Genomic DNA, 23516 nt, shown 5'->3' on the forward strand with positions numbered 1-23516 from the left:
AGAAAATCCAGGATTCTCTAGATTTAGACTCTGACTATAATATTTTCTATGCTCTGTAAAATTAAAATACAAGTCTATACAGAACATTTCCACCATTTCTCTATAGTAAGAAAAGAAACCATTTCACTCTGACTTTGTGTAAAAACCACAGTACATGTTACATTTAATAGCTCAGGGTCAATTAGTGAAAATTATCTTTGTTGTTTGGCTGGCACTCAGGCATCAGTGGTCTAAGTCCCTTTCTACATATGTTCAAATAATCCTATTGGCAATGAAGACACATTTTCTAGAAGGATATCAGCAGGAATCTGTTTTAGTAGTATCCAGTAAAAGGGAGAAGGGGAGCATCAATGGAAAAATGGAATGAAGTACACTTCAGTATCTCCTAAAACTTTAAAAAACAATGAGCCAGATCCTACAGTCCTTATTCATCTTATGTTGTATCCTTAATCGGATGGAACTCCTATTAATTTCAGGATTTGCCACAATGGGAGTTTTGCCTATTTAAGGACTGATACAAAATGAATCTGTACTTAGAGATGTTGTTTTTCCTAGTAGCAATGACCAGGCCTATTATAGCATTAGGTACGGTATAACTCCATGGAAAGGGGGAGGAAGCATGTAGGATGCAAAGTATTAATTCAAAGGCCCTCAGAGGCAAGGCTTCTGCTCTAATTCACTCTATTTACCCCTTCGCTATATTTTCTACATATGCCTGTTGGTTTACTTATCTTTTGTTTTCCAAGGAACTGTGATAGCCGCTTCAGTACTCTGTACTGGAGAGATTTTTGTAAAGGTTGTGCTTTTATTGCCACAAATCCCTGTTCAATTTTTACTTGCTGTTTTTATGCATAGCACTAGTGTTTTTCATCTGAGTCATATGTTAATCCACTGTCTGGTTCATTAGATTGCACAAAGCCTCCTGGAACACTTCTATATCTATGCTGAAGCTTTTCATAGCCAAGGGAAAGTGCAACACATAGAACTCCAGAGGATGCTTATTTTGTCACTCTGTCCTCCTGACAGCCCCTTCCTTAGTAATGACTGTTTGGCTTTTACCCCATAATCCTTTGCAAGGCATTACTACCAGCAACTGAAGTGAGAATTCATAAGTGCCAGATCTGGTGTTCTCCCATTGGTCTTCATTACATCTAATTGGCCTATTTTATTAAAGTGGGAGCAAATCAGCAAGGCTGTACCTTACTTCAGTCCTTGTAAATTGATCAGATTTACAGTATACAAACTGTGATAACAGAGCAGAAAGCCTGAAGTATAGGGTTATAGTCATCCATTCACATTTCCAGATGGAATAACCCAGAGTGGCCAACCTGTGGCTCCGGAGCCACATACAGCTCTTCAGAAGTTAATATGTGGCTCCTTGTATAGGCACCGACTCCGGGGCTGGAGCTACAGGTGACAACTTTCCAATGTGCCGGGGAGTGCTCACTGCTCAACCCCTGGCTCTGCCGCAGGCCCTGCCCCCACACCACCCCTTCCCGCCCCCTCCCCTGAGCCTGCTGTGCCCTCACTCCTCCACCGCTCCCCACCCGCCCAGCCTCCTGCACACCACAAAACAGCTGATTGGGAGGGAAGAGGAGGCACTGATCGGCGGGATTGCCGGTGGGTGGGAGGGGCTGGGAGCAGCGGTGGGAGCTGATGGGGGGGCTGCTGATGTATGACTGTGGCTCTTTGGCAATGTACATTGGTAAATTCTGGCTCCTTCTCAGGCTCAGGTTGGCGACCCCTGGAATAACCCAATAATGAATGCTTGTATATTATTGTAATCATAACATTTAACACTCATGTAGCCCTGTCAGGGCCAGGCCGTGGGCAGCCTGTGTACACCAGTCCAGTCAGAAGACAAGCAGTAGGGTCAGGGGCAAGCCAGGTCAGGATACTACAAAGTTAGGTTCAGGAACACTTGCAGGCAGGAAGGAAGTAGCAAAGTCAGCATCAAGCTGGGTCAGGATACCAGGAAGTCAGAATTATTTCACCTCTGCACTATATACAGGAAGGGATATGTCTCTTGTTCTTTTCTTATTATTGTTCATGGTTTGTGCTCTTCAGGGCTCATCATGCAATGCTCCATCTTTATCTGAGCAGTTCTAACTTGGATCAAAAGGGGGCATCACATTGAGAGATTTGGCATTAGTCCATCACTCCATAGTAAAGAGGAGGGCAGCTGTGGTAACCCAAAGAGATGAAACCTCCTTATGCTCCATTTTGGCAACCCCAATACACTACAGTGTAGCTAAATCATCATTAATTATATGTATGTTAAACTAACATATTTCTTTTCATATCAAGTGATTTCTGTATTTTCATTTTTCTGTATGGCTAGGTTGCCTGGAGACCAGTATTTTGGGGAATTGGAATGCAGTTTATTCTTGGACTTGTTACTCTGAGAACTAAAGCAGGATTTGATGTATTTAATTGGCTGGGTAGACAGATACAGGTAAGGCATTAGCCAAAAAAAAAAGTTATTTTCTTTTTAACATTTTCTTTATTGGGGTATTTATATTAGAACAGGAGCATGTTGACTGCAAAAGTAAACAAGACACTAATAAGAGAAAGTTTTATATATTCTACACAGTATAAGTCTGCAGTCCCCTATTATTCAGAAGAGCTACATTCTGTTACACACGAATACGGCACTAGAAACAGTCAATTAGCCAGATTATTAGAGTCAAACATTTGTTTCTTGAACACAACTGTCACCCTCTTTTCCTCTTGGGATGAAATGTGGCTTTGTTCCTAGGCTAATGCACCAGGTGTTCCATAAAGTCAATGGGAGTTTTGCCATAGAAGTCAAAGGGAGCAGAATCAGATCCTTACTGTTTTGACTTCCTGGGAGAAATAGGGTCCTCTGTGGGGTAACCTGCCCAGTGATAAGATCCAGTCACCTCATTTCTCTCTGCATACTGCCTTCAAATGAGCATGTTATTCTTATGCCAAATTGTCAGGCCTAAGGCCATGCCTACACTACAGTTGTCAGACAGCCACTGCATCCGAAGAAGTGAGGTTTTTACTCACGAAAGCTTATGCCCAAATAAATCTGTTAGTCTTTAAGGTGCCACCAGACTCTTTGTTGTTTTTGCCATTATTAAATCACTTGTGTGTGTGCACACTTGGCTTCTTGTGTTGGTTGTACATGTCCTCACCAAGAGCACTTGTATCATTTGTTTTGTCAATGTGGGGCATTGTGGGATGGCTCCTGAAAGCCAGTAACAGTTGACATAAGCAACACAGTGTCTATACTGACACTTGGTCAACCTTATTACAGGTGTTACTAAATCGGCGTAGAGAGGCACTTCCGTTGCTGGGAGCCAAATTTAAGTGAAGACATTTCCACAGCTAGGTTGACACAAGTCTTCTTATGTCGACCAGCCCTGTAATGTAGACCAGGCCTAATAAATAACAATTAGATCATGCCCCATCCTTGATTGACCATCACCTCATTTGGGCTGAAATCAGAACCCACCCCATCACCAAGCAAAAGTATCATACTGGTCCACTCACAGAAGCTCATGGTCCAATTCTGAAACATCCTTGCAAGAAACTCTGTCCACTAAAATGCCATATAATAGAAGATCTAATGAAATACTGTCACCACAGCCACTGTCACGCTAGCTCCAAAGCCTACACTCCTTGCCCCCACAGACCCCATGGTTCTCAGATGACCTGCGATAGAAGAAACAGAAGGAATAAAATTCAAGCATTGGTGGCAGAAACACAAGTGGAGATGGAGATAGAATTCTGCACAAGGAGCTCATTGAAACTAGCGTGACTTTGTAGTATTGCTGGAATGGAGGCTGCATCCAATGTGAGCTCCTACATGTGGCCAACCTGCAAGACAACTGATGTAAAAAATTATCCACTGCTGGAGAGTAACAGTGGAAAAGGTGGGCAGAGTGTTATACAGTGAGGAGAATTCAAACTTTTGGCACAGAAAGATACTGTGTCCCTCTCTGATAGTTCTTAAAAGGTACAGGTGAATAATCCAATGTAGACAAATAATGTGGCACTATTCCCACATAAAAATTTTATTAAAATACAATTACCCCCATTCAGAAATGAACGCTAAAGTATGGTCACTAATCTCCAGGAAACAAGAGTCCCTGCCTTCCTTTCCTTGCCATTCTGATTCAGATGGGGCTGGGCCGCTCAAACATTGATCCCACCTGGCACATGGCCATTCTTTTGACAATACCTTCTTTTTGCCTTCAGGCTTCAATTTGAAAATGGTTAACTTATTGCTCATAGTTGCCCTGTGAAGTTCTGCCAACAGCATGTAGAATGTGCAGATGCACCTCAATGGCATCTGTGCGGAGTGAAAAATAAACATTTCCATTTTGCCACTGTCCTGGGGCAGGAACTGTCTCTTACTACATGTTGAACTGTGCTTAATGGGTCCCCAATCTCAGCTGGGACCACTAGCCACTACTGTAACACAAATACTAAATAATAATAATAATCAATAATGAACAGGTGGCTGGGTGGTTCTGCCCCACCCCAAGGGAAGGTTTAGGATGGTGCACACTACTCCCCTTTCCACAGCTGGTCAGCTCAGTAGTTTGGTACAGATGGGCAAGTGTGACTTATGGCTATGTCTCTCATCTGCTCCCTTTGAGGCAATGTTCACCACTGGGTCCTAGAGAGCAGATTCTGAACTACAATTGTACTTGTTCATTGGACAAGATGCAGAACAGAAGGAAGGCGCCTCACCTCCCCACAAAAACCTGCAATAGGGCCAACAGCCAATCTGACCCTTTATGATTTTTTTTAAATCTGTGCAATATTTGCTTCTTATTTAGCAGTGACCCTCTGCTTATAACAGATGCTTTGTTTGTTTGTTTGTTTTTTCTCTTTAGATTTTCCTGGAATACTCTGATGTTGGTGCTAAATTTGTGTTTGGTGAAAAATATACAGATCATTTATTTGCCTTTAAGGTAAACAGCTATTATATATGTTGTATTTTACATATAGTTGACCACAAAAAGAGTTTAATTGGAAAACATATTCCATGTATGATTTACATGTATGAAATTACCAATGGGAGAGGAAGTGTCCAGGGAACAATCTCCCCAATAAGATGTGACCCACACTATGAAAAAGTTGGGGAACTGGGGATTAAACTTGCTATTTAATGTTATGCATTTGTTTGCTCTAAATTTATTTAATCCAGCTGCAGCAATTTACATTTTTGATAGGATGACAGTATTAGCAGACACGTTTTCAAAATGGAGGCATGACAGGATACAGGGTCTTAACTGGTCAGTGGTAAGCACAGGGTTAACTTCTGCCTATCTTATCCTCCCTCCCACAAGTACTCAGGGAAAGATGCCAGTACTGAGATACCATGGAAATAGGCATCTTATAAATACCATGGATAGGTGGAAAGAATTAAGAGGAGGCAGGGTTGGAGGTTGCAGGCCAATAAGGTCCATCATTAGGAAGGCAAGAAACTCCATAAAAATAGCTGTTTAGAGGACAAAATGAGAAGCTGTTTTGAATTAAGCATTTTTTTACCCAAGGCTCTCTCTGCAGCTCATCACAGGTCAACAGTACTTCCTTTCTTTGAAAGAGCTGACAGTTAGGCAAGTTATCTTTCTCCTTTCCCTTCCTGAGAAGATAGGTTGGGAAATGGGCTATCACTGATCCCATTGTTCCAGGAGATAAGAAGCTGAAATGTCTCTCTATCCAAACTCTTATACCTTCTCTCTCCCATAGACTGAGGTGATAGCCCAGACTGGAATTATTCTCATTTAGCTTCCTAGCTATATAAGACCAACCTGGTTTGTTTCTTTTGGAGACGATAGTTAGTGCACTTTGAACACAAACACTGAGTGATAAAATCCAGTCAGGGGAACACTGTGTTTTCATACTTGACCCGCTGAATCACTCTGCCACCTTGAAGGCCCAAGGTACACATAGTACACAATTCATGAGAAATTGTACGCCTCTGTTTCCATGCACAATTCCCACGATTGTACATTTATAGTGGGTTATTACTAAGGATAATTAGAAAAATTTAGAAAAAAAAATCATCAAAAGAACCCCAAAATTTCAACAAAAACCAGAAGGGAAAAAAAATTTCTTTCAAATATTTTTTTTTTTTCAGTTTTCCAACTCTCTCTCACTTTTACACCGTCAGGCACCTAAGTGACCATTTCCATGCTCATCACTGTATGTTTTGTGAAAGCATGATGAGTGCATTGCACAAATAAGAGTTTGATTCACATGGACCTATAGCCTATTTTTTAAAAAATGCTCCAGCAGTGATTAAGGCATGTTGTGGACTGATATGTTAGTTAGGGCTACATTTTCAAAAGTTTGTATGTGTTCAAACATCCATATGTGCCTTTTTCTATGGGATAAACTGGAGAAGGACACACATAGAATTTTTAAAGTGGGATTGGATACTAGCAGAATATGTTCACACTGAAGGACAGACAAGTCAAAATGGGCTGCATGGTTGATGTGGCCTCAAAACTGTGCGTATGCTGCTTATTTTCAGAATTGCACATGGCTCAGTTTAGGAATATGCATGTTAATCATGAGTCAAGCAGGTGCCAGCCTGAAAGTGATTGGGTCTCCCATCAGCCCTCCATTGGCCTATGGACCACCTACTGTAGGCCAAAAAAAAGCAGCAGCTGGGACACATTGGTGCTTCTTATCCTCCCTCTAGCTGATCATCAATCTGGTTTATCTTGGATTTTGACTTCCTCCAACTTGAGTAAAAGATACATTTAAGGAGACAGACCCAGCCAGTCCATTTACCTCCTGCATATTCCAACCCTTGCAATATTTTTTCCAGTGCTTGGGTATCAAGCTGGTCAACAGTGATATTACTATCTTCCATTCTTTGCAAGTGGAACTCTAAGGCACTGTATTTTGCAGTAGCTTCAAAGAGATGATGAGGTACCACCCAAAACTGTGTTGGCCCAGGAGAGGGGGGGAATGAGCAGGATAATTGGATTACCCCTTTGCAATAACCCAGTGCCTGCAATGAGACTCAATGTCCAGACCCCAACTTTGGCTGCACACAGTTCTAATCAGATTGCTAATTAGAGTGAGTGCATGCATAAAACTTTGTACATAGCTATCCTCCTGTGCACACAGAAGAGCACATCCCTATATACATGGGCAAGAGTAATTGAAAATGTGGACTAGGATTTATCCTCTGCAGTCATATTCACTAAATACACAAAGAGCAACATTTTCAAAAGCAGATACCCAAGATATGCCCACAAAATAGGCAGGCACAGGTAAAAGCAGTAATTACCCATACAAAATATGTATATACATGCAGAAAATGGTTACTTTTAAATGCATACTATTGCATATTTGTGTGTATACATGCATATTTTTCAGGCACAATGTAGACCTATTTTTGAAAATATAGCCCAGATAGTCAAGATTAAACCCATTATTTAAATATTTATTCTCACAAACAGAGATGTTATAAATATCATCTCTGTAGGCAGGTGATGCTACCCTTTTCCCAGCTCCATAAAGTAAGATCACACCCAATTGCCTCTTGACATAAGTAAAGATAGATCAGCTAAAACTTACTTGTCAGAATTAAATCTTTTATACTTCTTTAGAGATGAAATGTTATTGGATTTTGGTTATTTTGACTGCTTGCTCTTTATTTATGCCAAGAGCTTTCTGGTTCATTAAGTATAAGGGGCTAGTTTGAATGGTTGAGGTTGGAGAATCTTCCAAAGGTTTCAAACCTAGAATGCACCTATACATCATCTGCCACCTGCTTCTTATTTGGGATCTTATTGTGCAAGATGCTGAGCACCACAATGCCCAGCTTCCATAGGAGTTCTGAGTACTCAGCATCTCAGGGTCATGCGCTACATACACAGTCAAATGACACTTCTATAGGTCCAAAGGTGATTTCTCATATTTATCAGAATTAGTAGTGGATGTGTAACAGTGTGGCTAATCAAAAACACATTATAAAGGCATAACAACGAGATAGTTCTATTTTCTTTGGGGGTTTATTACACTAATAGCTATTAATGTATCATTCGTAGCTGACAGACATGAAATCGTAAAAAGCTTTTTGAGACTTACTTTTTCCATTTAGATGTTCACTTTTATTTAATTTATTCCTGGTTTAGGACTTGTCTGCACAAGGAAATTATTCTGGTATATGGTAGAATGTAAATTTAAACTGCTATGTTTATACTAACATAACTCCCTATGAGGACTCTTGTATTCTGGTAGATGAGTGTCCAATGAGTTATACTGGTATAACTATAATAGTTTAACGACACCAGTATAATTATACTGGTATAACTGGTGAAACTTTTCCACATAAACAAGCCCTTACTCACCTTCATGGGCATTAGCATAGCATAGTGGGCACAGGTAGAACATGGCATAATTGAGGCTGAGTTCCAGCTTCTATTCTGACCTTCTTAACATTTGCTCATAACTAAGACTGTGAGTCTTTCACAGAGGTCCCGGAAAGTTAGGGATTCCGTGACTTTCCGGGACCTCTGTGACTCCTGCAGTGGCCAGTCCGGCTGACCCCAGGCAGCTGGTCCCAGGCACTACCCCAGAGCAGCGGTCCGGGAGCAGCAGCGGTGGCGGGGCCCCAAACTGCCTCCCCACCTGAAGCAGCGGCGGCAGCAGGGCCCCGGGCCGCCTCCCCCACAGCAGCGGTGACAGGGCCCTGGAGTGCCTCCCCCCGCGGAGCAGCAACTTCCACCCTAATTCTCCCCCTCCCCCAGAACAGCAGCATCCATGGGAGTGCCATTTAATTTTATGCATAAAATGTTTAATGTTATCCATAAAAGTCATGGACAGGTCATGGGCTGTGATTTTTTGGTTATTGCCCATGACCTGTCCATGACTTTTACTACAAATACCTGTGACTAAATCGTAGCCTTACTCATAACTTTCTCTTATGTATTCTCTTTGGGCTGACATTTTTCGTGCATGGTTGCAGCCTAGAAAGTAAGGGGGGAGGGCATACAGGAAAAATCTCCCTTTTATCTCTGATTCAGGTAGCCATACACCTGCAGAACCACAAATGAGTGGTGCACAGAAAGAAGAACTACCTGGGGGCCCGAGAAGCACGACGCTTGGTGTCCGCCCTACTCCTCCTGCTTTTTCTAGCCCAGTTTCATGCAATCAGTGCATGTTTGCTCCCTGGTGAAGAACAGAGGGGAGCATCTGACCTTTTATTGTCACATACATTTCACTGTTGGTCTAACTAACCCAACAAAGGAAAGGAAAGGAAAGGCTGATACTGTACCCTTAACTTGGCCTGCTGTGCATAGATTTTTCTGTATCTACAATGTATGTGACTACCCCCTATTTAGAGAACCCTGCAAGACCTAGGCATATTGGTGAGAATTAAGGCTGTTATTCCTTCATTCAAAACAGCTCTGCTTTTGCAGCCCCCCTAACGTTAACATAAGGGCTTTTTCTTTGTGTTTGTCTAATATGGGCCAGTGAGCACAGCACAACTGAGACATCAGGGTGGGTGCAACATGTAAAAATAGTTTATCGCATACTGCATGTAGTTCAGTTCTTCTGGGTCACGCTAGGGAAGGAAAGTCTGACATTTTCAAATTGACTCCTCCATGCTCTAGATAAAAGCTAGCCTGGGTATGACAGGTCATCTCAGTAATTAGATACATGCTAATTGGTTGTGTGCCACTTTCTGTTGAAGACATTGCCACAAAAGTTGCTATCATATTAAATAATCAGGGAGTGATTTTTTAAAAACTAACTCGCTAAGTTCCATACCCAATAAAGGGTGCAGATGATCACAATTGGAAAATCCTGACTTGTGGGAACAAAAACTGCACCTGTAATTGTCTTCAGGTACACAATGGGAACCCCCTTTTAAAACTCAGTTTCTTAAAGTCAGTTTGTAAAGTGATTTTATCAGGGACAAGCCTGTAACAGCATTGGCCACTGACATGTGTAGTGAGAATGACAGAGGAGTAGCAAGTGTCACATCTTAAATGGCACGTTCTTTCTTTCCCTCTCCAACTTGTCACACACTCCCACAGCTACACTGAAACCTTCTGCCTCCAATTAGGCTGTGAGAAAGGAAAGATATTTGCTTGTAATTTTGATCATCAGCTACTTGAGGTTGGTGGCCACCAGGCTTCTTCCTCTCCCTGCAGTGCTTTCCTGATGGATAATCATGTTCCTAGAATCTGAGGAATTTCCATCTAACTGCATCTCTTGTAGGGATACAAGTTTAAGTATAGAATATGTGATAAGAAGAAAGTTGGGACCCATTGTAAGGATTATGCCTAGAAAAAGAGAGTGGTGGCCGTTTGATGGTTTATTTAATCTCACTTCTGTGATACTTCTCCCTAATTCCTGAACCCTCAATGCATCACAAGCTAATGCTAAAGTTCCCCTGACTGTCAGCTAGTATCAATTTAAATGATTAAATGCATTAGAGGAACAGGGTCAAGCTAGAAGTATCCCAATTGTAACTCTTTTGAAGGGCAGAGGCAGTTATGGCTATGAGCCATATTAATATATTTTGAGAGAGGGTATTTTTTGAACTTCATCAGTATAAGTTATGATAGTAACTTTCCTCTGGAGAATTAAGAATTGAATTTATTGACAAATACTTTAGTACTGATGCATTTGATTTTTTTATCCTTTTTTTTTACTCTGTTATGTTCATTATTTATGATGTGTGACTCCTTCAATTGTACAATTAAAAAGCTTTCTGGCGTTAGGGGTATTGGTTTAAACATTACTAATCTCTCTGGCTTATCGTGAACCTGTACTGAGAGGTTTTTCCCTATTACATACTAGCATCGAAATGTTGAGTTCCTGCTTGTTTAAGATATATACAAATGATCTCATTTTAATTCAGGATGAAAAACAAAAAGCAACTAATTACCTGCCAGACTGTGGACCATGCATGTGATACTCCATTTGTGATTCTTTTAAACTGTATGTTTAAAGAAAGTTCTTTTCCTTCAATTTCACTTCCATACAATGAATAGATCCCCGTAGAGTTACTTTTAAGGAACTTAGTGACTCTGCTCACTGCTGCAAAGCTCAAACATCCAACACTGACATAATCGGTGTTACAAGGGGAGCAGATAATAATCACCTCAATAATGACAAGAAGAGGACTTTGTTAATACTGTATATGTTGTTAATCTACAGTTAAATTAGATGGGAGTGTGATAAGCAAGTTGCCCTGATCTTGTGAATGTCAGGTCAACATGGGTCCAAACCAAAACCTTTGATCCAAACCCTCTCAGACTTCTGGGAAACTTGGATCCAGCTCTAGACCTGAACCTTTTGTCTGCTCCATAAATCTATAAAGATCCAAATTAAAATTTTCCTTTCATTCATACATACAGAACAAGAGAGTCAACATGGCTTTTGTAAAGGGAAAAGGCCTCACCAGTCTATTAGAATTCTTGGAGGAGGCCAACAAGCATGTGGACAAAAGTGAACCAGTTGATACAGTGTACTTGGACTTTCAGAAAGCCTTAGACAAGGTCCATCACCAAAGGCTCTTGAGTATACTAAACAGTCATGGAATAAGAGGGAAGGTCCTCTCATGGATCAGTAACTGCTTAAAAGATAGGAAACAAAGGGTAGGAATAACTGGTCAGTTTTCACAAAGAAGAGAGGTAAATAGCAGTGTCTCCCAAGGATCTATACTGGGACCTGTGCTGTTCAACAGATTCATAAATGTTCTGGAAAAGGGAGTGAACAGTAAGGTGGCAAAATTTGCCAAAAATACAAAATTACTCAAGATAGTTAAGTCCAGAGCTGACTGCGAAGCGTTACAAAGGGATCTCACAAAACTGGGTGACTGGGCAACAAAATGGCAGATGAAATTCACTTTTGATAAGAGCAAAAAATATTGGAAAAAATAATCACAACTATACATACAAAGTTGTGGGGTCTAAATTAGCAGATACTGCTTAAGAAAGAGATCTTGGAATCATTGTGGATAGTTCTCTGAAATCATCCGCTCAATGTGCAGCGGCAGTCAACAAAGCTAACAGAATGTTAGGAACCATTAAGAAAGGGATAGATATTAAAACAGAAAATATCATAATGCCACTATATAAACCCATGTTACACCCAAACCTTGAATACTACACACAGTTCTGGTCACCCCATCTCAAAAAAGATATTAACATTGGAAAAGGGGTAGAGAAGGGCAATGAAAATGATTAGGGGAATGGAATAGCTTCCATAGGAGGAGAGATTAAAATGACTGGGACTTTTCAGTTTAGAAAAGAAATGACTAAGGGGTGATATCATAGAGGGTCTATAAAATCATGAATGGTGTGGGAAAAGTGCATAAGGGTGTGTTAATTACCCCTTCACATAAAACAAGAATGAGGGGTCACCCAATTAAATAATGAGCAGCAGATTTAAAACAAACAAAATTAAGTACTTTTTCTCACAACGCAGTCAGCCTATGGAACTCATTGCCAGGGGATTTTGTGAAGGCTAAAAAGTATAAATGGATTATAAAAAGAATTAGGTAACTCCATGGAAGATAGTTCTATCAATGGCTATTAGCCAAGATGGTCAGGGACGCAACTTGATGCTCTGGGTTCCCCTAAACCTCCAAGTGCCAGAAGCTTCTGTCACTGGCTACTATCTGAGACGGGATATTGGGCTAGATGGGCTATTGATCTGACCCAATATGGCCATTCTTATGTTCTGGTATAACAATGGGTAAATTTGGTTCCAGTTCTGAACTTTGCAATGCAGGTCCACCAAACCCCACATCTGAAACACGTACAAAGTTTACAAAATTTTGATCCAGATATTTGCAGATGCTAATGTCCAGTAGGTATCAGAGTGGCTGACTACTGAGGTGCTTTAAACATGGCTTACAGCCAACCTGCAATATATTGTTATGAAACCGTTTCAAAACTATCACAGTTTGATCTAGAAAGCATCCAAATCCATGAAAAGCAATTCATCCAAACTCAACACATCTACATGGAAAACAACTCTAGGCGTTCCAGAGTAAAACAATTTCTGAACTGAATAGTTGAGGTTGAATGATTGAGCTTGCAAGATCTTTAAAAGATTTCAAAACCAGAATGTATCTCAAAGACAGTGGCCTTTTCTTTCAGACAGAGAAAAAAGAAAAGCTCTTTAAAATTGTAAGTTACTTTATTTTGTGTTTCCAAATTAGGTCCTGCCAATAGTGGTTTTCTTCAGCACAGTCATGTCTATGCTTTACCATGTTGGATTCATGCAATGGCTCATTAAAAAGGTACAATGGCATGGAATTTTGTTAATGCTTTTTATTTGAGATATTCAAGTATTACACAGCTGTTGCAACCATAGAGTCAAATTGTGGCATTTTTAAAATTTAATATTTATCATTTTTAGGTTGGTTGGATAATGCAGGTTACCTTGGGGACAACTCCTGTTGAGTCCCTAGTAGCAGCTGGCAACATATTTGTGGGACAGGTGAGTTATGAAATAGAAAAACAGGCTAATACCCTTAATCACCCACCTATTAAAAGACAGAAATCCTGGACTGTGGAAAGTGAAATACCACTGTTTAATGAGCTTCTGTTTCCAATAAACATCCCTTCTGTGTGAAGTTAGGACTCTAATGCACCAGGTCAGGTGCTTGGTTTTTTGGAAGCCAGAATTCCGACAGTTTATAAATCAGCAATGACACGCAATCAGGTAAATTCTGAAGGTTATACTATGTTCACACATGAAGCTCTGGCATGAAGCTGGGAGACAGACCCTCTCAAGAGAGCACTAGACTAGTCTAAAAATAGAAAGAAAGCAAAAAAAAAAAAACTAATAGAAAATGGAAATAGGATAAGAAGCGGGGGAAAGGGAACAGAAACAGAAAAGGACAAGAGAGAGAATGGCAAAAAAATAAGATAAGGGGTCAACTGTGTGAGGACATGGCCCAAGGACATACAGGATAATGGGGACTCCAATAAAAAAAAAAAAAAAAAAAAACAGATTAGGAACCACTACATTAAAGCAACCAAGAAATTACCTTCAGCCAAGCAAGGTGGGTGTCAAGCGCAATTGCACTACCTGAAAAACAGTATTTAGCCTTGAGAAAGCCCCATGCATATTCAGAGCACTCATCAGCACAAACATTAACTGTCTGATAGCACCAAAGTCACTGTGATTGAACTGTGTCTAGCATTAATTCATAAAATAACTGGTCACTCTATGAGGGTTTATACAGAAATTATTCATTTGACTGCTGCTTCTCATTTTCAGACAGAATCTCCTCTTCTAGTGAGGCCCTATTTACCGTATGTCACCAAGTCTGAACTCCACTCGATCATGACTTCAGGGTTCTCAACCATCGCTGGCAGTGTCTTAGGAGCATACATTTCTTTTGGGGTAAGGATGGGGAAATAAATCATGAAAATACAGTGTGTGTTCAAATCCCCTTTACAAATTCCCCTGTAGCAGTCCTAATTCCCTTCAGGGTATTATGGATTCAAATTCAAACAGCACTTTGAATCACAAGGGTGTCTGTAGCTGAGATTCCTGACCTATAGTGGGTCTAATGCTTCCATCAATGTGTCCAAGGTTTATATGTGTAAGTCCCATTATGACTACAAAGAATTATCAATCTTCATATGTGTATGGGAAACTAGGCCCATTGATTTGACCTTTAGTGCAGCATTCAGTAGCAGAAATGTTTACCTTGGTAATATAGAGATTCATCCAGCTCGAGTGCAGAGGGAATAATTGATGTATTTGTGTAGTTATATTTATAGTTTACATGCAGTAGGAACTGGCATAATGGAATATACCCATGGTTCAACTGCTCCAGGATCCTGGCAGTGACCTAAAGAAGATATTTCTGAGATTTATTATTATTAGTTATATGATGGAAGCACCTAAAGTTCCCATTCAGGATTGGGCCCCTTTGTACTAGGCAATCACATAAGACACTCCTCACCCCAAAGAGCTTACAATCTAACAGACAAGATGGACAGATGAGGGAAAGGGATACAACATACACGCAGAATGATCAGGATGACTGCGGAACTAACTTGATGTTTACAAAAACAACAAGGAGTCTGGTGGCACCTTAAAGACTAACAGATAGTCTGTTAGTCTTTAAGGTGCCACCAGACTCCTTGTTGTTTTTGTAGATACAGACTAACACGGCTACCCCCTGAAACTTGATGTTTGTCAACCCATTACAAATATACATTATAAGGGCAGGGGCAGTGAGAGGGGAATTGTTTAATAGGACTAAGGAATAGGAAAAGGAAGGAAGCGATGCAAGACACTGCAGGAGGTGAGGAATGAAAAGATGCATGGGGGACTGTGTGGGAGAGGGTGGAAAGAATATAGGCAGGAGGAGGTCAGGCCAAACAATCAAAAAGAAAAGAATGTCCAGAGTTCCAGCTGAGGAATGCAGTCTGCTGACATCACTGCTGTCCAGGGGCTTTGAGGCTACGGAGTCTGATTCTTACTCCTCCATTGCTGCTTTTGCCACAGCTTCTGCCAGTGGGAGTCACTGCTCCTGGAAGCTGGCTTCACTCTCCGGAGTGCTACTCTCCCTCTCCCTAGTCTACCTCGGTATTTGGGACTTAGTGCCACCAGAGTGGGGAGGGTGTTATCACCAGAGGTAAACAGGTGGTCTTCTCCAAACTATTCACTATTTTGTATCCCGGTATCATACCTCTGCTTACTCTTCTCCCATATAAACAATGCTGGTTCTTTCAAGCTCTTCTTATATGAAATATCCTCCAGGTGTCTAATGATTTTCATTGCCTTTCTCTGGAATTTTTTTCTGTTTCTATGTTCTGTTGAGATGAATTGACCAAAGCTTATTTTCTGGCATCTGGAATTCCAGGTTTCAGCCTCCCATTTACTAACTGCTTCTGTGATGTCAGCACCAGCATCACTGGCTATCTCCAAACTATTCTGGCCTGAGACTAAAATACCCCAAGTAACTCTGAAGAGTGGTATAAAAATGGAGAAAGGGTAAGTAGATCTATGCCTAGAAACAGCAATATACATAGGTCCTCAAATATTATGTTGATGAGAGCTGTACAATGCTTTTGCACACGTTACACTAATTACACGTTAAGGAAACCAAAAGTAAGTAGTTTCTGAACTCAGATGAAGAACAAACAGACAGAGCTGTACAGAGGTGTAGCTGTCCCACTGGCATTTTCACAGAGACAGAACTGCAAAAGTCCAATGCAATTCTACAGGATGTTTTTCTATTTGTTTATTGTTGCCTTTGCTTTACTCAGAAGCATGTACTAAATGACTGTAAGCAAAAGTGAAGGCGGATGGATTATTCTGCAGACAAAAATCAGAGAATTCAGTGCATATAATTTTTGATCAAGAAAATCCCTGTGGAGGAGTGCAAAGAGGCAGAAAATACAAAGAGCCTCTCTTCATCAGCTTGCACCTCTGTGTAAGGCCTGACCTTGACCCTGTGGGGAGCATAGTGCCTACACCTTCATTCCTGCAGGCATGAGCAGTGCCCGGGCCTGATCCAAAGTTCACTGAAGTCAATAGAAAGAGTGCCACAACTGACTGCAGTAGGCCTTGGATTAAAGCCCCAAAGAGCCAGGGAAGAATGAGGAGCATGTTCCACTCTTTCCAAGGATGGCAAAGCTTGAGGGCATCCTCAAGGTCACTTCCTAGGATCTCCTGGGAGGAATTCTGAATCTGCCAGAATTTCTCTTAGAGGCTTCATTCACATGGTGGCCCCTCTGCATCCCCTCCAGAACACCTGAGAGCACCAGGCGAGTGTCCAGTAATGTAAATAGCTAGTTTATAATCAACTGTAGTGTAACCTTTACTGTTTCTCGACTTGTCTGTGAACTGGAAAATGTCTCTAGTTTTCAGATTCTCTTTTTGTTTTTCTTGGTAAAGAGACTCAAAAAACCTGCTGGAAGCTGCTAGTCAGGGTGCCTCTGCCTCCATCCCACTGGTGGCGAACATTGCTGTGAACCTGATCGCCTTCCTTGCTTTGCTCGCTTTCATTGATTCAGCACTGTCTTGGTTGGGGAATATGTTTAACTACCCACAGCTGAACTTCGAGGTATTGTCCTCATAACTTTTTTTCATGATTTGTCTTTCTTTTAATCAAACATTGGATATTTAAATATATACTTCTTTTAAAAAGAACAACTCTTTTAAATCCCTGTATAACAAAATAATCTGTGAAAAATACCTGTTGCAATGTAAACATTCTGTAGCCATCCATGTCTATAACTTCACCCCAAAGAGGCTGCCATTTTGTGCAGAGTGAGTTTGCTTTAGCTCTCATCTGTGCCAGAGCTACCTTCAATGAATAGAAAAACCAGAAGAGCTATTTGCATGCACCAGCCACACAATTAACACTTCACTAAACACCCACAATGGCTTTCGTTTCAGACCACTGCACTGAATCTTTTATCCTTACCTAAGCAAAGCTTGTGAGGGTTATGTTACACAAGAAATGGCACAGCAGCACAATGATAGCATTGTAGTGTAAACATTTACTACATTAATGGAAGGGGTTCCTCCGACGCTGTAATAAATCCACCTCTTTGAGAGGTAGGTCAATGGAATAATTCTTCTGTTGACCTAGCAGTGTCTACACCAGGGCTTATGTCAGCTTAACTACATCACACAGGGTGTGAAATTTTTCACAGCCCATAGCAGTGTAGTTAAGGTGACCTAACTTTGCAGTTTAGACCAGCCCTTCCACAGGGAAAATGAGGTGTATCAGAAACTGTTTTAATTGGCAAGGTTTCGAACAGCACTTAGTTCCTAGTTTAGACAAAGTTTTATTTAAAAATGTGTTAGCTGAGTTTGTAGATTTTTAATTACAAGACTTTCCTACATCATTTTGTTAGGCTAAGAGACTTTTTAAACTGGACGGTCTCTGGCCTGGTCTACAGTTTTTGTACAGGTATAGCTATTTCGGTCAGGGGGAAGGGGGGAAGTGATATTTTTTACCAAAATATTATAAACCTAATGTGCACAACTGTACTGGTATAAAGGTGCCTTGTACTAGTATAGCTTATTCCTCTTCCCATACAGGAATAAGCCATACTGCTATAAGCACTTTTATATCAATACAAGGAGGGAGTATACGGCTTAACTGTACCAGTATAGCTAAAGCTGTACATCTTTTAAATATAGACAAACCCTTTGTCTACCCTAGGTGGTGGTCAACATAGTAATTAAAACATGTTAATTAACATATATTTTAACACTCATTTTCTCAGTGTAGCTACACCAGATTATGTCAGATGATAAATTAAACTTCCATCTCTCTTACCAATTCCCTGAACCACGGCCCCCATTTTAGGCTGCAATCCAACAAAGCTTTTAAGCATGTGTTTAACTTGAGGCATAAAATTAAACTATATGCTTAAGTACTTTGGTTGGATCTGAGCCTTAAATTGCTACTTTTGTGATAATTCAGGTAGACCTTACTATTAAAAATCCCCAGACTATTAGAGAGAGAGCAGCAAGATGCCAAGAACTATTTTTATATACTTTTTCAAAATATATATAGAAGTTTATTTTAAAGAATTTAGCAGATACCTTCATTCTTTGATTGACGTTTTCTCTTGTGATTAGCAAATATTTGCGCTTGTGCACCTGGCCCTTTTCTCTGTCTTGTATATTTTGCAGATCATTTGCGCTTATGTCTTCATGCCATTTTCTTTTATGATGGGGGTAGACTGGGAAGATAGTTTTATTGTCGGTGGACTCCTAGGTTACAAGACTTTCTTCAATGAATTTGTGGCTTATGAGCGTCTTTCAATGTTGATCCACTTGCGGGAGAAAGGTGGGCCCGTGTACGTTGGTGGCGTGAAGCAATATATGACCGTGAGTAACATTTTATAGTCTACTGATTTACTGGGCCCAATTCTTACCTGATGGCGCTCCACTGATTTTAGTGGAATAACACAGGGATGAATATGGCCCATTACTTTGACATTTTCTTTTGTGTTAAACCTCTTTTGATCTTTCCCCAACGGACCTTAGTTACTGAAGTTCATCCTTCTCCAGACCCGGCTATGTTCTTGCAGCCATGGCATCCTGGACTGTGAAGCATGTCAGATGTCACAAGCCAGACAAGGTCAGGCCTGGTCACTTCTAGGATTAAAGAACTCCAAGGAAATCCCAGTGTGCCACAGGAAGTGGTGTTAGAGACTAAGGTCTTGTCCCTATTGGGAATTTGTCCTGACTCTAGTACTGAATGGCCAGGCACAAATGTAGTTACACTAGTTGGAAGCCCAAGCTCATGGTTTGCACCAGTAGGGCCTGGCTTGGTTTTGATTGGTGGAATCAGGGCAAATTGCCAAGGTAGACAAGACCTAGTTAGGTGGCATTCTTCTTTCTGAGTGGAGCTGGTCAAATGAATTTAGACAAAACTTTTTCCCATCAAAATTTTCCCAATAGAATTTCTGGTCAAAATGAGAGAGAGAGAGCCCCATGCACCTCAGAATAGCCTGATGATTAGGGCATTCACTGGGGATGTGGGAGACCCAGGTTCAGAACCTGCTCTGAATCAGGCAGGGCTCTCTCATGTGTTTTTATGAAAAATGTCAAAAGTCTCATTTTTGTCCTGCATGGGAACAAAACCATATGTCAAAACCTCAAAATGTTTTCAACAAAACAGAATCCTTGTTTTCTGGCCATCCATCCTTATGAGCCAGTATTGAATCTGTGACCCAGTGTTGTGTGATACTGCAGGTGCCCTCTCTTCAATTAACATTTAAAATTGATATCTTAACCACTTATGGTCATTAAAGATCCCATGGAATATTTTCCAACAGCAGAGTTATTAACCAATTGTACACTAACAAAGAGCAGTATGTGGCTCTAAATCTCTGAGTGAACCTGAACTTTGAAAGATGGATGCTGTTGGCTACCTGCTCACATCTCACTTTATTATTATGCTCTGTGGCACAGAAGAGCTACTTTCACTGTTATTGGTTCATACAGGCAGTCAAACTAACTCTCCTTGGTAAAGAGCTTGAGATCCTCACATGAGAAAATAATAATCATGCACAGCACTCATAAGAATTTGCATCCATAGGTTTCAAAGCACTTTGCAAAGTATCATTTTCCCCCTCACTGAAGGTAGATTTGAATAAAATAAATATCACGCATTTTACAGATGTAGAAACATGGGAGGCTCAGAGGTTAAGAGATTTTCCCAAGGTCATGGAGGGAGGGAATGGCAGAGCCAGGAATTAGTGATGCAACCACATACAAAGGTTGGAGAGAAGTGGGGAATCAAGGATGGGATTGCATTAGTCTTGCATCTGCATTGAGAGGGACATGTCCCCTTCATCCTCCTGAACCTATGCTGTGGTGCAAAGGATTATTATCATTACTGCAGGGGTTGGAAATTGCCAGTAGCAATTTTAAGTGTGACCTGATGGCTTGGACATGAGGGTGTTTGGGTTTTCAGATTTAACTTCTATTCAACCTCAGACCCCTCCAATATATCTATGTGCTCAGAGAGAGAGAGAGAGAGCACTCTGATGCATCCACCCCCACAGCCCATAACAACAAGGCTTCCTGTTTTTCAAAGCTAGGAGAGTACAAGTGAAGGCAGGGAAATCACAGGAAACAAAGCCGTTTCTAGGGAAAGCAGATAGAGTGAGTACTTGAGAAGCATTCTCTTGCATATGTGCCACATGACTGCAAATATCTACAAATTGGTTCTCAGAAAACAGGAGCAGGAACAAAGGAGCTTCTAATCAACAGGAAACCTATGAGAGCACTCCTCAGACTTCAGTGTGGGCTTAAAATGCAATTAATGGGGAAGGGATGCAGGGAGCAAAGCTTTCCATTTCCATGTTCCCTGCTTTCCCATACCTTTCAACTAGGTTGACTTCTTCAAGGACTGTAGCCTAGTTTCACCCTCAGGAAGCTATCATATACCCTGCAAGTGGCTCTTGTCAGTGGAAAGTCCATTGAGGAAAGAGGTGAGCATCTGGAAATGGAAAGCAATACAAACTTCTCTTTGCTCTGAGGCCCACAGAGAGCAAGTGTTGCCCCAAAAGAAGATGACACTGGCCAGGGAGTAGGTATGGACAAGGGCAGCCAGGGGAGGCACTGATCCCGACTCTGCCCCTGGGGTTCCTGGGGAGCCCCAATAACAATTTAAATGTGCTCCTTTTCCCTGAAGGAAGCATTCAGCAAGTACCACCACCTGTCGTACCTCAGACTGAATGCCTCCTAAACTGCAGCATTTCCAGCTAGTGCAGGGGCCCTAAACCAGTTTAGACAATTAAACCCTCTGGGATTTTCAATCCCAATCCAGACAACCCTTTTAATCATCTGAATTTGAGCTGGGATGCATAAAGAAGGAAACCTCAAGAGAAGTAGAGAGGTTATTATACCTCAGCACATCCTATCCACAATGACTTCAAGATCTCTTTCTTGAGTGGTAACAGCTAATTTGACCCCATCATTTTGTATGTATAGTTGGGATTATGTTTTCCAATTTGCATTACTTTGCATTTAACACTGAATGCCATCTGCCATTTTGTTGCCCAGTCACCCAGTTTAGTGAGATCCCTTTGTAACTCTTCACTTTGGACTTAACTATCTTGAGTAATTTTGTATCATCTGCAAACTTTCAAACAATTGAATAATTTATTTTCTGTCTGAGGTGTGTGTTTGTTTATTTTTAGATCCATTCTGAAACCATTGCCACCTATGCCCTCTGTGGATTTGCAAATTTTGGTTCTCTGGGAATGGTGATAGGAGGACTCAGTAAGAACAATATGTTTTTCTCATTTTGACAATTTTTTTTGCTGTATAATTAAAAAGAAAACCACTCTGTGGTTTACATTCTTGATGAACTGCAACACATCACCAAGACCCGGATTCTCAGCTGCATTAGGGCAGCTTTTGCCTCTCCCCAGTGTAAAGCTGCCCTAAAGCTGAATGAATAAATCACCAAAGAGCTTTAGTGCGATCCTTGGGTGGTGTAACACTGCTGTGGCAGTCCCTATGCTCCACTCCTGTGGCTGGGGGTGTGGTCAGGGCAGTCCTATGCCCTGGCGGTCCTCTACTGTTGTACCCTCCCTTCTTGGCCATTGACAGCCAGTGCTACACAGCAGACTTTGCACAAAATAAACCATTTCTTTAGGTTCATAGTATTCTTGCTGGTATTTCGGAAAATATTGGTTTGCTTTCTGTAAGAACGCCACAAGTGAATCAGTTTATAAACTTCCAACTTCCCTGTTCTTCAGGAGTATCAAAAAATTAAAAATGAACTTTGAAAAACAGAATGTACTGTTTAAAATAGGCTTACCTGATCCTATATAGGCTGTCTCCTGTCTGCTTTGGGTTCTGTGACAGCTCTGCTGTCAGAGAATGGTGCATGCTGGGCCAGCACAGATGAGCAGGAATCAATGGGTGTGACAGTCTGATACAAGGGGGGAAAAGTGGTTTGACTGTGGTTGGTATCTATTAGCCAGCTTCAGTCGGGTATTCAGCACATATTGTTGAGGTAAATGGAAATTACATTTTTTATTTGCAGCTCACCTTTTAGTAGAAAGACAAATATGTATATACTTTGTGTTTGTATATCTCCCTGAGAATATCAGATTTATTTTACTTGCCCCTATTTGTCAGTACCATGATTTGCAATTTGCTTTTCTAGAGGATATGCTTCCTAGGAATTTCATCCTCTTTTTATTTGATTTTTTCTAATTTTCTTCCCAGCATCTATGGCTCCTTCCAAAAAAAGGGACATTGCTGATAGTGCCTTTAGGGCAATGATTGCTGGTACTGTCGCCTGCTTCATGACAGCTTGCATTGCAGGTACTGTGTATAAATTTGTAATATCCCTGACTGACCACGAGGTGTCAGCATGTTAGTACACTAATTTTATAACGAGATCATTCATGTTATCTACCTGTAAGTTACTCCTCGCTTTGAGAGGGTTAAAAGATGTTAGTGAGGAAGAGCTCCTAGAATTGGCATATAAAAAGACTTTGCCTAGTTTGTCTTTTACATCTAAGATATAAATTTTAAAATTTTTAGTCAACGTATAATTACTGATACATCTAGAAGAAATGATAATTACCAGTTACAGGTGAGTTATAGGACCTCCCCCACATCTTTATCCTGGTTTAATTTAGAACTAGAAGGCAAAGAAGAGGTACAAGAGGGGGAGGAGTGGGGGAAATAGAGTACTTTTATTTTTTAATGGGCCTGATTCCATTCTCAGAGTGGGATAAATCAGGAGTCACAGCAGTGAAGTCAATGAAGTTACTCCAGTATAAGTGAAATCAGAAACTAGGCCTTTATTTTCAAAATCCCATCAAAATGTGGGTAAAAGTCTCAAGCTGAATCATGAGTTACAAAGAAATTACTATCTCAGAGGGGAAATGAAAAGAGGACGTAATATCAGGAATCATACCCCTGAAGGGGTTAATTCATTAGCCAGTTAGTGAGATTTCCAAAAAAAATCAACTGTGATTAAATTGTGCAACAGTATTTTCCCCTAACTATCCCTCTTGCAGTTTTCTTTC

At 40.8% G+C, this 23516-nt stretch overlaps 1 protein-coding gene across 1 annotated transcript in view; it reads left to right on the forward strand.

Annotated features, from left to right (window-relative positions):
* SLC28A3 (solute carrier family 28 member 3) overlaps window positions 1-23516 on the forward strand; it is a 63209-nt gene that overhangs the window by 33984 nt on the left and 5709 nt on the right. Inside the window, exons 7-16 of the mRNA XM_034774361.1 lie at window positions 2342-2455; window positions 4872-4949; window positions 13184-13264; window positions 13384-13464; window positions 14251-14376; window positions 15851-15981; window positions 16888-17056; window positions 18643-18840; window positions 21666-21747; window positions 22705-22803. Coding sequence (XP_034630252.1) covers window positions 2342-2455; window positions 4872-4949; window positions 13184-13264; window positions 13384-13464; window positions 14251-14376; window positions 15851-15981; window positions 16888-17056; window positions 18643-18840; window positions 21666-21747; window positions 22705-22803 — 1159 coding nt within the window. The remainder of the gene's footprint in view (window positions 1-2341; window positions 2456-4871; window positions 4950-13183; window positions 13265-13383; window positions 13465-14250; window positions 14377-15850; window positions 15982-16887; window positions 17057-18642; window positions 18841-21665; window positions 21748-22704; window positions 22804-23516) is intronic.

This window comes from Trachemys scripta, chromosome 6 (assembly GCF_013100865.1).
Source record: "Trachemys scripta elegans isolate TJP31775 chromosome 6, CAS_Tse_1.0, whole genome shotgun sequence".
NCBI classification, from domain to species: domain Eukaryota; kingdom Metazoa; phylum Chordata; order Testudines; family Emydidae; genus Trachemys; species Trachemys scripta.